This window comes from Chrysochloris asiatica, unplaced genomic scaffold, assembly GCF_000296735.1.
Source record: "Chrysochloris asiatica unplaced genomic scaffold, ChrAsi1.0 scaffold00038, whole genome shotgun sequence".
Taxonomy (NCBI): Eukaryota; Metazoa; Chordata; class Mammalia; order Afrosoricida; family Chrysochloridae; genus Chrysochloris; species Chrysochloris asiatica.
The window spans coordinates 15,827,945-15,843,521 of NW_006408556.1; the positions used below are offsets into that span (position 1 = coordinate 15,827,945).

The window sequence follows — 15,577 nt, forward strand, 5'->3', positions numbered from 1 at the left end:
GGGAAGTTTTCTTCCAGCAACTCTTTGACAAATTTTTTCTATGTTGGTTTTTTTTGTGTGTGTGTTTGCTTTTGTCTCTTCCTGTTCTGGAATTCCAATCACATATAAATGATTCGTATTGATAGTATTCCTTACATCCCTAATCTTAAACTGTCTTCAATATTTTTGTTGTTGTTCTTCCTTTTTCTGATTGTTACTTTGTTATTCTATGCCATCATGTGGTTCTAACTCATAGCAAGGAGCAGTTGGTGGGTTTGAATCACCAACCTTGAGGTTAGCAGTTCAGGGCTTATTCTACAGTGCCCACGCCAGATCAGTCCTTAGTTGTGTTGTTTGTTGTGAAGTGTCATTGAGTCAGTTCTGACCCATAGCGACCCAGTATAGGGTTTCCAGGGAGCGGCTGGTGAACTCGAACTGCCAACCTTGAGGTTCAAACCAACCTTGTAGTCCAGCACATTAACCCACAGCGCCACACCAGCAGGTGATTATTGAGAGATTTGTCTTCAAGCTCACTAATTCAGCTTCCATTGATTCAACTCTACTTTTTTGTCCTCTCAATGTATTATCTATTTTTAACTCCCGGTGTGACTCTACAGGATCAGCACTGGACTGCAAACCACAAGGTCGACAGTTCAAACTCATCAGTTGCTCCTCAGAAACCCTACTCAATGGCACTTAACAACAGCAACACCAAGTCTTAGTATTAATCTTCTGGCTTTCTAATTGCTGTTTTTGTATGGTTTTCATTTTTGTTTGTTTGTTTGTTTGTTTATTTTGTCAATTTGTTCTTGTCATGTTTTCCTGAATTCTTCTAACATTTTGTCTGTATTTTCTTTGATTTCATCTGCAGTTTTCTCGATCGTTTTCTCAATCCATTGAAGGTACCTAAATATTCTTTTGTAGTCCTGGTGTGGTGCTGTAGTTTAATGTATCAGACTGCAAAGCCATTTGAACTGCAAGGTTGGTGGTTCAAGCTCACCAGCTGCTCCTTGGAAACCCTATCCAGGGTTGCTATGTTCAGAACTGACTCGATGGCACGTCACAACAACAACAACAACAAATACTCTTTTAAATTCTTTATGAAGTCCTTCCAATAACATTTCTGGTATTATATTTTCTGACTCTGTATTTTGGTCACTTGTTTGAGGTACTCTGTCTTGTTTCCTTGTGTAAGCTAAAATTGTCTATTTTCTCTGAGACATTACAGTGTCATTATATTTAGTTGATGACTGTATGTTGGGGTGTTCTCAGGCACTCACCATCTGTATTCTGGTTGATGTAATAGAGACTGAAAGTGTGAACTCAGTTCTCTGTTTGCTGTTTGTGAAGTCTAATTTGGGGTGGGGAGCGGTGTTCATGAACCTCCAGACTCCAGGCTGGTATGCCCAACACCAGACCCGAGGCAAAGCAGAGAGTGTTCAGGAAGGGGTGTCACTGACCACTGAGCTGGTGAGGGCAGGGACTGGCCACATCCCCAGCTCCCAGGAGGGTGCAGGGAGCAAGGAAGAACTGCACCACCCTTCTTGCCAACAACTTCCAGCCAGGTCCCCGTGCCTATAAGCTATTGTATCAATCAACGACCACCTGCAAAAGATCAAGATGGCCACACTGCTCCAGGCCAGCAGACAGCCACCTATTTTTTTATTTTTTTTTTTCTTGCTGCTCCTGTTCAGCTTCCTCTTCCACCTCTCTGTCACTCAGTCCACCACTCTGTCCTATCCTCTGAAGCTCAGGGTTCCAGGGTTACCATCTGTATCTGTTTCACATGGTCTCCTATGTCCTTGCTGCGTCTGCTCAGCATGTCTGCCTACTCCACCATCTTGATCTCACCATTTACTTCATTCCTTCTTATTGCCAAATAATATCCTACCATATGGATACACCATATTTTATTTACCCATTCATCCAGTGATGGACATATGGGGCTTTCCCACTTATTGAATATTATCAATAATGCTTCTAGGAACATTCATGGGCAAATTCTTGTGTGCACATACATTCCCATACTTAGGAATGGAGGCCTATACTTAGAAAGTTGGATCATAGAGTGACAATGTGTTTAACGATTTGAGGAACTGCACCATTTTATATTCTCATCAATAACATATGAAGACTCTAATTCCTTCACATCCCTGAGGACAGCATTTGCTCTGATTTCTCTTTTTTATTGTAGCTATCCTAGTGACTACAAGGTGACTTGGGGTTATTTCCCTGATGGCAAATGATATTCAGCACTTTTTTTTTTCCACGTGCTTAGTGGCCATTTGTCTGTCTGCTTCAGAAAAGTAGCTAGTCAGGTTCTTTGTCCCTGTTTTTTCCCCCTTGCAGATATAAGTTCCCTTTTTTGTGTGTGTTTTTAATGTGGTGAAAATATGTACAATAAAATTCTTCAATTCAGCAATCTCCACATGTATATTCAGTAAGTTTGATTACATTCTTCATGAGGTACAACCATTATCCAGATTATTCCATCTCCATTAACATAAACTCAATACCCCCTAAACAAAAACTGCCCTTTTTCTCCTTCTTCCTGACCCAGTAACAACTAATAATGTTTGATTTCTATGCATTTGCTTATTTCATATAAGTAAGGTCATGCAATATTTGTCCTTCAGACTGTCTTATTTCACTCAACATCATGTTTCCAAGATCCATGCACGTTGTGGCAAGCACCAGGACTTTGTTTCTTTTTCTTTTTTGCAGTAATATTGCTATGGTTTTGTGAAGGTTTATTCAGCACTTTAGGTTCCTATTCAACTATTTTGCACACGTTGTCCAGTGACATTGGCTTCAGTCTCCACGATGTGTGAGCATTCTTGCTCTTTCTCTTCTGGCTCTTCCATTTCCAGACATCTAATTTCTCTGTCCCCTTACATTCTCATCTTGGTTTTAAAGTCATTGTTGACCAAAGGACTTCATTTCTTTTTATGTGAGCAATATCCCATCAGCTATATGTATTACCTAAACCAAAACCCACTGCCGCCAAGTCAATTCCATCTCATAGAGACCCTAAAGGACCGAGTAGAAAGGCTACAGATCTTTATGGAAGCAGATTGCTACCTCTTGTTTCCACAGAACAACTGGTAGGTTCATACCCTCGACCTTGCAGTTAGCAGCCGAGTGCTTTAACCACTGCACCATCAGGGCTCCTTTGGTATATACTGTATTTTGTTTATTCATTCATCTGTTGATGGGCAACTGGGTTGTTTCCACTTTTTACCTATTGTGAAAAGTGCCGCAGTGAGCTTTGGCTTCTATTTGCATTCCTGTTCTCACTTCTCCTGGGCATATACATATACTCATTTTTAAAAATTGAGCTCTTTGTCCTTCTATTATTGAGTGGAGGTCATTTCTCCCTGTAAGGGAATGGCAGCTGGAATAAACTCTAGCCGACTCAAGGCCAAGGGCCTGGGTCAGTACAGCAATGCTGTGAGCTTCAGAAACCAGAACTTCGAGGAGCTGAAAGCAGCCTGTCTAAAGAAGGGGGAGTTGTTTGAGGACCCTCTATTCCCTGCTGACTCCAGTTCTCTGGGCTTCAAGGATCTGGGACCCAAGTCCAATAATGTGCAGAACATCCTCTGGCAGCGGCCCAAGGTAGGTACTGCCAGCCTTTGCTATCACAACCTAGAGCTATGCTGAACTGGCTCTCTACCATCCAGGCACACCTTCTCCTATAACTGTGAGGTGGGCATTCCCCAGAGGTGGTAAACATGGGCTGTGTGGTGACAGGCCCCAGTCCCTGTGATAAACCCTAATCCTCCACCAACACTAGGTTCCACCAGGCCTGGGAACAATTCTGAAAAAACTTCCAGGTACACCTTGGGAAAGCCATCCAAGTTCCCGCCAGCCTCTGCTGTCACCACCAACAGCTATGCTAAGCTGGCTCTGCTCCTTTCTCTCTTCCACCCTGTCAGATCTTCCCTTGGCATTCCCTAGAAAGGTGGGAGGGAGGGTAGGGGGAAGGATGTCCTGGGATCCCTGAAGCCATGATTCCTTCACTGCAGGAAATCATAAGGAATCCTCAATTCATTGTGGATGGAGCTACTCAGACGGACATCTGCCAGGGGGGACTTGGTGAGTGTGCATCGGGAAAGTTGTTCTCGATGACTAAGGGTGGAGGTGCTGAGTGTCTTCTGAGGCTAGGAACTTGAACACCTGGGTTCAGACAATCTGCTCCTGTTTCTTTGTCCCGCCCCTTCTGAGAGGGTCAGGCAATTTCTCTCTGCCACCCCCACTTGCTGCAGGCTGGGTCGGGAGGGCAAGTTGGGGTGCTGTTGTTGTTGTTGTCATGTGCTGTCGAGTTGGTTCCGACCCATAGCGACCCTGTACAGGGTTTCCGAGGCTGTAAATCTTTACAGGAGCAGAAAGCCTCATCTTTCTCCCACAGAACAGCTGGTAGTTTCAAACTGCTGACCGTGAGAATAGCAGCCCAATTCGTAACCACTACGCTACCAGGAGCTCTGGTAGCGTAGTGGTTACGAATCGGGCTGCGAACCTTAAGGTCAGCGGTTCGAAACTACCAGCTGCTCCGCGGGAGAAAGATGAGGCTTTCTACTCCCGTAAAGATTTACACCCTCGGAAACCCTATACAGGGTCGCTATGGGTCGGAACCGACTCAATGGCACATAACAACAACAACAACGCTACCAGAGCACCTTCAAACAACAATCAACATGTATTATGTCACTGTCTCAGTGGGTCAGGAATGTAGAAACAGTACCGTTAGTGGGTCTGGTTCATGGTGTCTCATGAGTCATCGGAAGGATAGACTGAGGTGCGGATCCAGCTCCAAGGGGACTTTATTGTATGGCTGTTTGCAGCTGGCCTCAGTTCCTTTCCAAAGGACTCAAGTTGGCCTCCCCTAAAGTAGCTATCCCTCCCTCACATCCAGTATTGCATGGATGACCTCAGGGAGAAAGGTCTTGGACTCCTAATCACGGCACTGTTGTCCCTCATGAGGCGAGGGCAAAGTGTGAAGGAAAGGAAGGTGACTGGGTTTGTTCATAAAAAAAAAAAAAAAACAGGTTCCAGAGTGAGGAGAAATATCCTCCGCCCCAAACTTCCAAAAACAACAACATCTGGCTCTAATTTGTGAATCTCTTGCCTAACAGAAAAGTTTCAGACTCTTTTCCCCAGAGCCTGTCCCTCTGCCCTCAGTTTCTCCCTACTGGCCTCCTTCCTGAACACGCCTGAGAGTAACACCCCTTTGCCCCCGAACACACACACATACATGGGGTCCTCAAAGGGGCAAAACCTGGTAGAAATCACCTGGCTGTCTTTACAGGGGACTGCTGGCTTCTGGCTGCCATTGGCTCCCTCACCATCAATCCCAGACTACTGAACCGTGTGGTGCCCAAAGGGCAGAGCTTCAAGAAAAACTATGCTGGCATCTTCCATTTTCTGGTGAAGGGAAATTTGAGCGCCAGAGTTGCTTTGTGGGGTGTGTGTGAGAGAGCGAGAATAATGAGCATGCGTAATATTATGCAGTTAACTGTTTTCTTTACTTAAAAAAAAAAAAAAATTATTGGAGTGAGTTTTTCCCTAATTATCAGAGAAACAGATGATTATTACTCAGAAACTGTGACAGTTGTTTTTTTAATGCCCCAAAAAGAAACTTAGAATTGTTGTTGGTTTGTGGCTCTCCTTCCCCTGTTTCTCTGTCTCAGGCTACCTATCTGTCTATGTATAGACTTCTGCTCTTCAAACTTAGCAAAATGTGGACAATTTCCCCATGGCATAACATATTTCTAAATAATGAATTAGAAGAGGTTTTAAAGTCTCAGGAATCCTCAAGTCCAGCTGTCTTTTTTCAGAGGAGGGGCTAAAGTAAAAAAGTGGATGAGGTTACTCTGGAGACTAGCAGAGCCTTGGAGAGGAGCCAGGGTCTGGGCTAAGGCGTCTGAGTTCAGGCTTGTCAATGTTTTTCACAACCATTCTAAGAGGCGCGATGGCTGACACAGGCATATATTACCACCAGGGGGCGCTCTGGTGATAAGGTTCCCAAGAAAACTCCGTGGGGTGTGTGTGTGTGTGTGTGTGTGTGTGTGTGTGTGTGTGTGTGTGTGTGTGTGAAAGAGAGAGAGAGTGTGCGTGGGCGCGATAGAAAGACACTGAGGCAAAATGATGTCCAGTGTCCTGCTGAGACCCACCTTGCTGCCCACAGATTTGGCAGTTTGGGCAGTGGATAGATGTGGTGGTGGACGACCGGCTGCCCACAAAAAATCATAAGCTGGTGTTCCTGCACTCAGCCGAGGACGCTGAGTTCTGGAGCGCCCTGCTAGAGAAGGCCTATGCCAAGTGAGTGCCCAGAACCAAGGAAGGGTTCTTGCCTCCAAGTCTCCCCAGCAGTTGGTGGTCACAGGAAGGGGTAGGGTGGTAGTGGAGATCCAAGTTCAGACATCCATCCCACCAGAGCCCACTGTGCCCCCTCCATGCCACAGACTGAACGGATCCTACGAAGCGCTGTCAGGGGGCAACACAATGGAAGGCTTTGAGGACTTCACTGGGGGCGTGGCCCAGAGCTTCCAAGTCCAGAAACCCCCTCAGAACCTGCTAAGGCTCATTAGGAAGGCCCTGGACCGATCTTCTCTCGTGGGTTGCTCCATTGAAGTAAGTCAAACCCCAGTTCTCTCACAGGTCAAGTTTGGTTCTGCTGTTGCTTTCACCTAGAAGGTTCTTTCCCCAGGTATCAGCATGGCCAGCTCCTTATCATTCTTCATCTCAGTTCAATTGCCCCTTCCTCAAACTAGCCTTCCCTGTTTCTCAGCCTAAATTAGCTGCCCCCCCACCCCCAGTTACTCTCATCTTTGTTCTGATTTTCCCCCAAACACTTATCATGATCTGAAATTATCTTGCTTATCTATGTATTTATTCCCGGCCCATCTACTTCAGATAGTTTTCACACTCCATGAGGACACTTACCTTCCCGGTCTCAGTCAGTGCTAGACACTGGGTTCTGAAATGGTACCCAAGCATTCAGTAAACACTCAACAAATATTTGCTAAAAAAAAAAAAAAAAAAAAAAACTCTACCAATTCAGTCTTAGGCAGTTATCCTAGAGAAATGAAGACATATCCACATAAAAATCTATACCAAATGTTCATAGTAGCTTTATTTATAATAGGCAAATACTGGAAACAGCCCAGATATCCTTCAGTGGGTGAATGATTTAACAAACTGTGGTACATCTACAACATAGAATACTACATGGTACATCTACAACATAGAATACTACTCTGCACTAAAAAGGAACAAGCTGACCAATAATTTGCTTTAAAACAAAGATGAACACATCAAAGGGCAGGGAAACAAGATGAATGGAAATGGAACAACCAGAAGGTCAATCATGAGAATGTTCACACATTGTGAAGAATGTAAACAGTGTCACTGAACAACTTGGATAGAAATTGTTGAATGAAAACCTAAACAGTTATGTTACCTGCACTGAAAACACAGTTAAATATTATTAGGAAAGAAACAAAGAGTAACAGGTAGTGACACATGAAGAGAACATGAAATTCAAATCTCACTGTGTCTAAATGGAGTTCTGTTGGAACACAACCACACTCACCCATTTACAGGGCCACAGAGCTGGACATATTTTCTACCAGGCACTTGTTAGAAGCAACTGAGCCCAGCCTGAAAACAGCATCATGGATTGAATTGTGTACCTGAAAGAATCTCTGTCAATGTGGCTGCATCAGAGTCTTAGTGCTTTGGAAATTACATAATGATGTGATCTGATGTGACTAGCCAAAGAGTTGTACGGGCATTAGCGTGGGACGCAACCCCGTGACTCAGGTCACAGTTCTGGTCTTAGATAAAAGCCAGCAAAGAAGGGAGGTCTCCTACCACCGAGAAAAAGATCTCTTTGGACCTGGGGTTCTTATGTTGAGAAGCTCCAAGCCCCAGGGAAAGATCAAGATACATGGAGATCTCCAAGGAATGTTGGGCCCACCGTTGTTAAAAGGATCTTCCACGGGAGTCCACAGAGACAGAAAGACTTCCCCTAAAGCTGGCAGCCTCCGTTTAGACTTCAAGCCTCCTAAACTGGAAGGGAATAGATTTCTGTTTATTAAAGCCATCCACTTGTGGTCTTTCTGTTATAGCAGCAAGCCCCACTCCATGGACCTGGATCTGGAGACCACACTCCCTCAAGGGTTCATGGGTAAAATTCAGGAGTATGCAGAATTGGATTAAAGAACAACTACACCTTGACAATGTGTGACCTTGAACTGAAATTCAGCATTTTCTTCCTTTATGAATGGAGTTGGCAAGTCACAGCCAATGAATGGAAGTGACAAGTGACAGCCAATGAGGCACCTTCTTATCACATTATGTTGCTAAGATAGCTCAGAGAAGGAAAAGGAAAAAGAAAAGATGGCTTTGTTTTCCAAGATAAGGGGGCCAATAAGTGCTGTACTGACCCCACACCTGGAGAGCTAACTTCAGGAAGGGAGGGAGGCCTAATGGAGTCATGCATATTCATTGATTGGATCAATCATAACTAAGCATTAAGGTTTAAGTCATGCATATTCTTTAAGATCCCAATGACTAGAGGACCCAGGACCTTGAAGTGCTCTTTCTGGGAGCTGATAGGAAGAGGAGCAACAAGGACCCCGTGCTAGGAGCTCTCCCAGTCATTGCCAGCTGCTTCTCCTATCTGGCTATAATAAATGGGTAACTGTAAGAATTTTTGTAAAAAAAGATATCTCAGAGAGGAGTCTGTGGTCATCTCTGAGGGAAATGGCAGTCACCATGAGACACACCCTTGGTTCCTACTAATTAGCAAAGAAACCTCTTTAAAAAAAATTTTTTTTAAGGAACAAAAATGCAAAAACTCAGCATTACAAAAAATTATTGCTGAGTGAACAAAGCTAATCCCCAAAGTTTACATATTTCATTTACATAACATGCTTAAGAGGATAATATTCTAGAAATAGGGAACAGATTAATAATACCAAAGGTTAGGGAGGAAGATGGTGTGGAAGGAAGGTGGGTAGCACAGGAGATTCTGGTGGTGGGGGACATGGTGGGGGGGTATATGAGCCTACACATGGCATAAAAATGCAGAAGGCACACACACATAAAAGTCCAAGTAAAACAGAAATCTGAACAAAATTGTTGGATCAGATTGATGTCAGCTTTCTGGTTGTGGCATTGAATTATATATAGTTGGCAAGCTGTTATCACCAGGGAAACTAGGCAAAAGGCACATGGGATCTCTAGATCTTTGATTTACATGTGGTGAATCTACAATGATTTTTAAATCCTGAGTTTAATTACCCAAAGATTAGTCACCTACGTTCAGGGGCCCCAGGCCCTCTGACCAGATCCTGAGTCCCTCTCCTTCCCTGCTCTTCTGTAGATAGACAGCAGAGATGACTTAGAATCACTGACCAAGAAGAATCTGGTGCGAGGACATGCCTATTCAGTGACTGGCCTTCAGGATGTGAGTTCTAGGAAGGAATAAGAGGGAAAAGAAGCCCCTCCTAACCCTCTGTCCCTACCATTAAGCCCCCACCCACCCACCCACCCAGGTCTTCCACCATGGCAAGATGAAAACACTAATTCGGCTCCGGAATCCCTGGGGCCAAATTGAATGGACTGGAGCCTGGAGTGACAAGTAGGTGGCCCTAGGCCAGTGCTACAGGTATGGGGTGGGCATAGGTCACAGCAGCCCCTAGTGGGTGATGCCACAGGGAGGCCAATGGGTGTCCTGTCTGGGAGGACAACCTGGACACCGAGGCATTCCCTACCCCCTCTAACTCAGGACCTCCCGTAGGCAGACCTTCTGGGATGAAGGAATCTCTTGGGAAGGAGGGGCTGCCTCTCAACTCCTGTTTCTCTCATTCCTCTGTCGACCCCAGTTCCAGGGAGTGGCAAGAGGTGCCCCCAGACATCCAGAAGCAACTGTGGCACAAGAAGGAAGATGGAGAGTTCTGGTCAGTGTGGCTCAGTGATTTCCTATTCTCCCTGCCACCTTTCTGTCTGTGTCTTGGATGGGGAGGCTCTAAGGGACCCTCAGGGGGACAGGAACCATCCCCACCCCGTCCACCCCAGGATGACGTTTCAGGATTTCCTGGACAACTACACACTCTTGGAGATCTGTAACCTGACGCCTGACGTGTTCTCTGGGGATTCCAAGAGCTATTGGCACACCTCCTTCTACGAGGGCAGCTGGAGACGGGGCAGCACCGCGGGGGGCTGCAGGGACTTCGGTTGGTGAGGGGACTTCAGGGCAGGGAGTGAGGGATGGGCCACTTACTCACCATGAAACCAAGTCACGGGGTCAGAGTTCACAAGGTCAGGGACCCATCAATTCTGTCCCTCATTCTTTCCACCACCACCCACTTCACAGAGGAAGTGGCTAAGGAAGCAGGGTCCACCCTGGGAAGGATATAATCATCCTGACCCCATCATCCACAGACTCATTCTGGACTAACCCCCAGTTTAAGATCAGCCTCCTGGAGCAGGATGACCCCGAAGATAACGAAGTCGTCTGCACCTGCTTGGTGGCCCTGATGCAGAAGCACTGGCGGCGGAGGCGGAGGTTTGGTGACATAGAGACCATCGGCTTTGTCATCTTCTCGGTGGGCATCCCAGCCAGTCCTCCAGCCCATCTAGCCCCCTTATCTGGCCCCACCCCTTTAAGACCTTTCCTAGCCAGGATCACTGCCCACCTGGAGGGGGACATGCCCTGACTTTGTGCTTTGTGAGAAAGGACCAGCAGTTTTCTTTTCACAGGTTTCAAAATCTAAATCATTTAGGGTGCATGTGCCAGGCATTGTCCCAGAGGCTGCAAATGGACAGGAAAGAGGTTGAGGGCCAGTGATGTGAGGTCACTTGCCTAGGCTCACACACCCAAGGATCAGAAACAGATAGCCTATGTCCTGTTTCCACAGCTCCCTGAAAGCCCCTCCAGATGCCCTACCCACCTCACTGACCCCATGGGTCTAGAGAAATCCCCTGATTCACATTTTCCACACTGTACTTTGTAGAATTCTAGAAACAGTCATTTGTTCATTCAGTTAGGTATTCAACAAGAATTTCTTGAGTATGTTCAGAGTCCCAGAGTGATGCAAACGGTTAATACAATTGGCTGTTAACCAAAAGATGGGAGGGGCAAGTCCTTCCAGAGGCACCTAGAAAGAGACGCTTGGAGATCTATTTCTGAAAAATCTCCTATTGAAAACACTAGAGGGAGGTCACAGTTCTACTCTGACACACATGGGGTCAACATGAATCAATGTTGACTCAGTGGCAACTGGTTGGTTGTCTTCTGTCCACCTGCAGTCCAGTTTCCAGGGGTTCAATGGTGAGCAAAAAATGCAGACAAGCTTTGCCTTACTTCCAGGCTCTGAGTCCAACAGGTTAGCAGACAAACAAGTAAAACAAGGTTAAACAAGGTCAAGAAAGGTGATATTCTTTAGCTCCAGCCCAGAGTTCTGGGGTGCACATTAGCATAGCAAGGGTTCTGAGCATCCCTGAAGTTGAGAGACCTTTTTAACTTAGTTTACCTTAGCTTCTTATAAGCTGATTTGTCCTCAACAGCCCCCTTTTAATCACCTATTAACTTCCTGCAAGATCTGAGTGTTCCCAGGAAGAGTGTTTTACAGATGTTTTCCTAGTTTTAATCTCAGCTCTTGCCCATTTTAAGCAATGGGAAGCTGGTGTGAATCACCTCACCTCTGTGGAATTGCATGATTAAAATCTACCCTGGAAAAACTTTGCGTAAACTATACTTCACTGTCCAAGCTGAGGGCCCAGTTAGCTGTCATAGCTCCACCCACCTAGTATCTCAGTATCCTTGGCAACCCACACCCTCCTGCCAACACACACACATACACACACACTTCACACCCCATCTGGCTTCTGAAGGCCTGCGTCCCTTCAGCCCTGTAGAAATGAACCTCCTATTTTGTTTTTTTCTCAGGTCCCAAAGGAGGTACAGAAGACATGGGGCTTGAACCAGGGCTGCCCCCCATTAATCCTGCTACATGGGCCTGGGCAAGCAGTAACATTCAGCAAAAGGCTATGGGTGGGACTTGCAGCCCCTTGGACCCTGGATGAGAGTTGCAGAAGTAAAATATTGGGGTGCCACTTGGGTGGCGTCCAATCCAAGCCAGTTGGTGGTGGTGCCTCTCCCTACTCCTGTCCAGTCAGACTTCACCTTAGGGAGGTCCTATCCTATGCCCCCACCTATGCCAGCCTGTACCCACTTCCTGGGCACATATAGTTTCAGAACTTGAACAATATCCACCTGAAGAAGGATTTCTTCCGGAAATATCAGGACCACGGTTTCTCAGAAATCTTCTCCCACTCACGAGAGGTGAGCAGCCAACTGCGGCTGTCTCCCGGGGAATATATCATCGTTCCCTCCACCTACTACCAGAACAAGGAGGCTGACTTCCTGCTTCGAGTCTTCACAGAGAAGCACAGCGAGTCATGGTGAGGGTCCCACCACCCTGCCCTGGGGTCACCGGATGTCAAGCTCAGACAGCAGCCATCTGGTCCTCCCGTACTCTGTCCCTATTTGACAACCAAAGAGACTGAGGCATGAGGCATGGGAAGAAGAAGTCCCAATTAGCCGCAGAGCCAGAACTAGAACTCAAGTCCCATGGAGCGTGTTCTATGACTTCAGCTACATGACCTGTCCTCTCCCTGGCCACCCTACTGAAAGCCCTACCTCCCTGACCCTTGGTAGCCTCTGAGTCACCAATCACTTTTCCCCAGTGAACTGGATGAAGTCAACTGTGCTGAGTTACTCCAAGAGGTGAGGGCACGCTGGAGGATTCAGGGATTGGGAGGAAGCATCTGGAGTGGAAAGGAGTTGGGGCCCAGGTATTGTGGACCAGGACTTGCATCTGCTTTTCTATTCCTTTTCTTCCAGGAGAATGTCTCAAAGAATGACTTAGACCCAGACTTCATACATTTGTTTGAGGTAGTGGCAGGACAGGTGAGAGAGCATGGATTGGGGGCCGAAGGCAGGTAAGATGTGGGTGGGATTGAAGGGCCGGATCAGAAATTTATGTTCTCCTTCCCAGGACAAGGAGGTTGATGTGTATGAGCTACAGAAGATGCTCAACAAAGTCGTCTCCAAATGTGAGTCAACCACCCATAGACTGTGCCCCATTTTGACCACTCCCTGTGGCCCTCAATGCTCCTTCATTCTAGGTCTTCTCCCTACTCCTTCCCTTCCTCAGTCAAAGAACTCAGAACCAAGGGCTTCAGCTTGGATACCTGCCGCTGCATGATCAACCTCATGGATGTATCTTCCTGCCCTCCCATCCCTGCCACCTTCAGCCTGTCCCAGAGTTGACCACTTCTCTGGTCTGCCCTACCCTCCTTTTTGGAGGGGACTAGGCTATGCGGTAGCCAGTGACACCTGTACTCTGGTCCATGACCATACCAGGAAACCTTGTCTTTTGCTCCCCTCTGTTCCCTGCCTTCAAACACCCTCTTTATCCCTCTTCTGTTATCCTTGACCAACACCACCCCAGAAAGACAGCTCTGGAAAATTGGGACTTCTGGAGTTCCAGATCCTGTGGAAAAGAATCAAGAAGTGGACGGTAAAGGGCAGTGAAGAACAGACTATGGGGGTGAGAGAGGGAGGCCCTCTAAAAGAAAGGAGAGTAGTTAGGATGAAGCTGGAACCCCTGACCATACACATGCATGCATGCACACACACACCAGGGGTTGGTGTAGAAACCAGTCAAAATGTCTGATAGCCAGTCTGGCCCAGGTGTCATCCAATCAAAAGATGTGTACAAAGACAGGGTGTCCGTTATGCCTGAAATGAACCTTTGGTCACTAGATAATGAGGAAATGGGGGTTTAGGAGGTGGGCCAGGGAGGGGAGAGGCTAGAGATGGGAGCCCCTGTAGTCTTGAGCAGCAATGTGAGCCAGCGGTACTGAAGTATTGCAGTATTTTAACAGCCACCACCATGCGATGCACACAATCCTACTACCGCTGTCTGTCCCTTTAGGACATCTTCCGAGAGTGTGACCAGGACCAGTCAGGCACCATGAACTCCTACGAGATGCGCCTGGCAATTGAGAAAGCAGGTGGCCAACGGGTCAGAAGTGGGCTTTGGAGTGTGGAGTGGTGATACCAGCAAGCTGAATTCTCCCTGTCCCCTCACCCGCAGGCATAAAGCTGAGCAACAAAGTGATGCAAGTGCTGGTAGCCAGGTATGCAGATGAGCACATGATCATGAGTTTCAACAGCTTCATCAGCTGTGTCCTGAAGCTGAAGGCCATGTTCGGTGAGTCAAGCGCCTGCCCACTCCCCTTCATAGGTAGTGGCAGCGGTGTTGTTAAGAGCCATCAAGTCAGTTCCTACTCATAGAAACCCTTTATAGATAGGGTTTCTGAGGAGTGGCAGGTGAGTTTGAACCACCAACCTTGCAATTCAAACCAACTGCATGGTCCAGGGCTTCTCCTCCACGCCAGGAAGCCCATATTTTCCTGTAGCACGTCCTAGTGTCTGTAATAACCACACCCTTCTAAATGCTTCCTGGAGGTGGGATGGTGTAGGATAGAGAACTACTAACCCTCCCCTCACATCCACCCCTGGAGCACAGACCCCGGCCCCAGGTGAACTAGCTTCAAATCCCAGTTCTCTCACTTACTGACTGTATGACTTGGTCCAGTTACTTTATCTATCTGTGTCTTTATAAAATGTGGCTAATGCCTCTCACAGGACTGAAATGAAGATTAAACGAGGTAGGATATGGGAAGCATGTAGAACTGGGTGTCTCAGCATGGCTATATACGAGTTGTTATCATTCATTCCCTATGAGGCTAGACAGTTTAGCTGGGAAAGAGCTAGAAACAGGGCTTCTTATACCCTTTCTGACATCCTGCCTTGTTGGAGGTAGATCTTCTAACCATTGACTTAGATCTCAACACTTGCTTCCTCCGTCTCCATTCCAAAACAGCCTTCTTTCTTACCAAGGACCCCAAGAATACTGGCTATATTAACTTGACCCTGGACCAGGTATGTAGAGGAGGGGGTGGGAGGGGATCTTGCAATACCCTCACCCCATGACCCCACCCACCCTCTTCTACCCCTGTCACCCTGCTCCACCCCTACTCCCAGACCTGCTGCTTGTCTCTCCACAGTGGCTGAAGATGACCATGTGGTGATAGAGGTGCCTCAGGAGTCCTCTCCCTATTGCCCCTCAAGGTGGAGTTGGGGGAGGAGGTCCTCCTTTCAGTCCTCAGCAGGGGGCAGCACCTGGGCCCCAGATGCCATGTTAACTCCTGTGGTGGATTTACATGGCTGCACTCTCACCCAAAGGGCTTCTCTTTCCCTTAGCCAGGCTCCTTCTGTCTGTCTGTCTTGTCTCTCTTTCTATGAGTATATTTTTACTTTCTCAGTCCCCACCCTCTGGCTGGAAAGGCTTGAGCCTGCTTTAAGCTTTCAACAATTTCTGTTCAGTTCATACCTCGGAGCCACTTCTAGCACACACCTTCTCTTCTCTCCCTCACCCTCGGGCATAATAAACAGCATATGCCACAGACTTAAGAGTCTCTGTGTTTCTGTGCCAGGAAAGGCTGGTGAAGGTTGAGA

The 15,577-nt window shown here is 46.9% G+C and overlaps 1 protein-coding gene across 1 annotated transcript; it reads left to right on the top strand.

The window, feature by feature from the left end:
• Positions 1-3,366: 3,366 nt before the first annotated feature.
• CAPN11 (calpain 11) lies at positions 3,367-15,150 on the top strand. The gene is given in 21 exon segments (XM_006860512.1): positions 3,367-3,594; positions 4,005-4,074; positions 5,285-5,403; positions 6,164-6,297; positions 6,441-6,613; positions 9,372-9,451; positions 9,540-9,625; positions 9,870-9,944; positions 10,063-10,220; positions 10,429-10,592; positions 11,936-11,947; positions 12,239-12,456; positions 12,736-12,775; positions 12,893-12,958; positions 13,047-13,104; positions 13,206-13,270; positions 13,503-13,571; positions 13,989-14,067; positions 14,151-14,267; positions 14,943-15,001; positions 15,127-15,150. Coding segments are annotated over 21 exon segments (2,094 nt in total).
• The last annotated feature ends 427 nt before the right edge of the window (positions 15,151-15,577 follow it).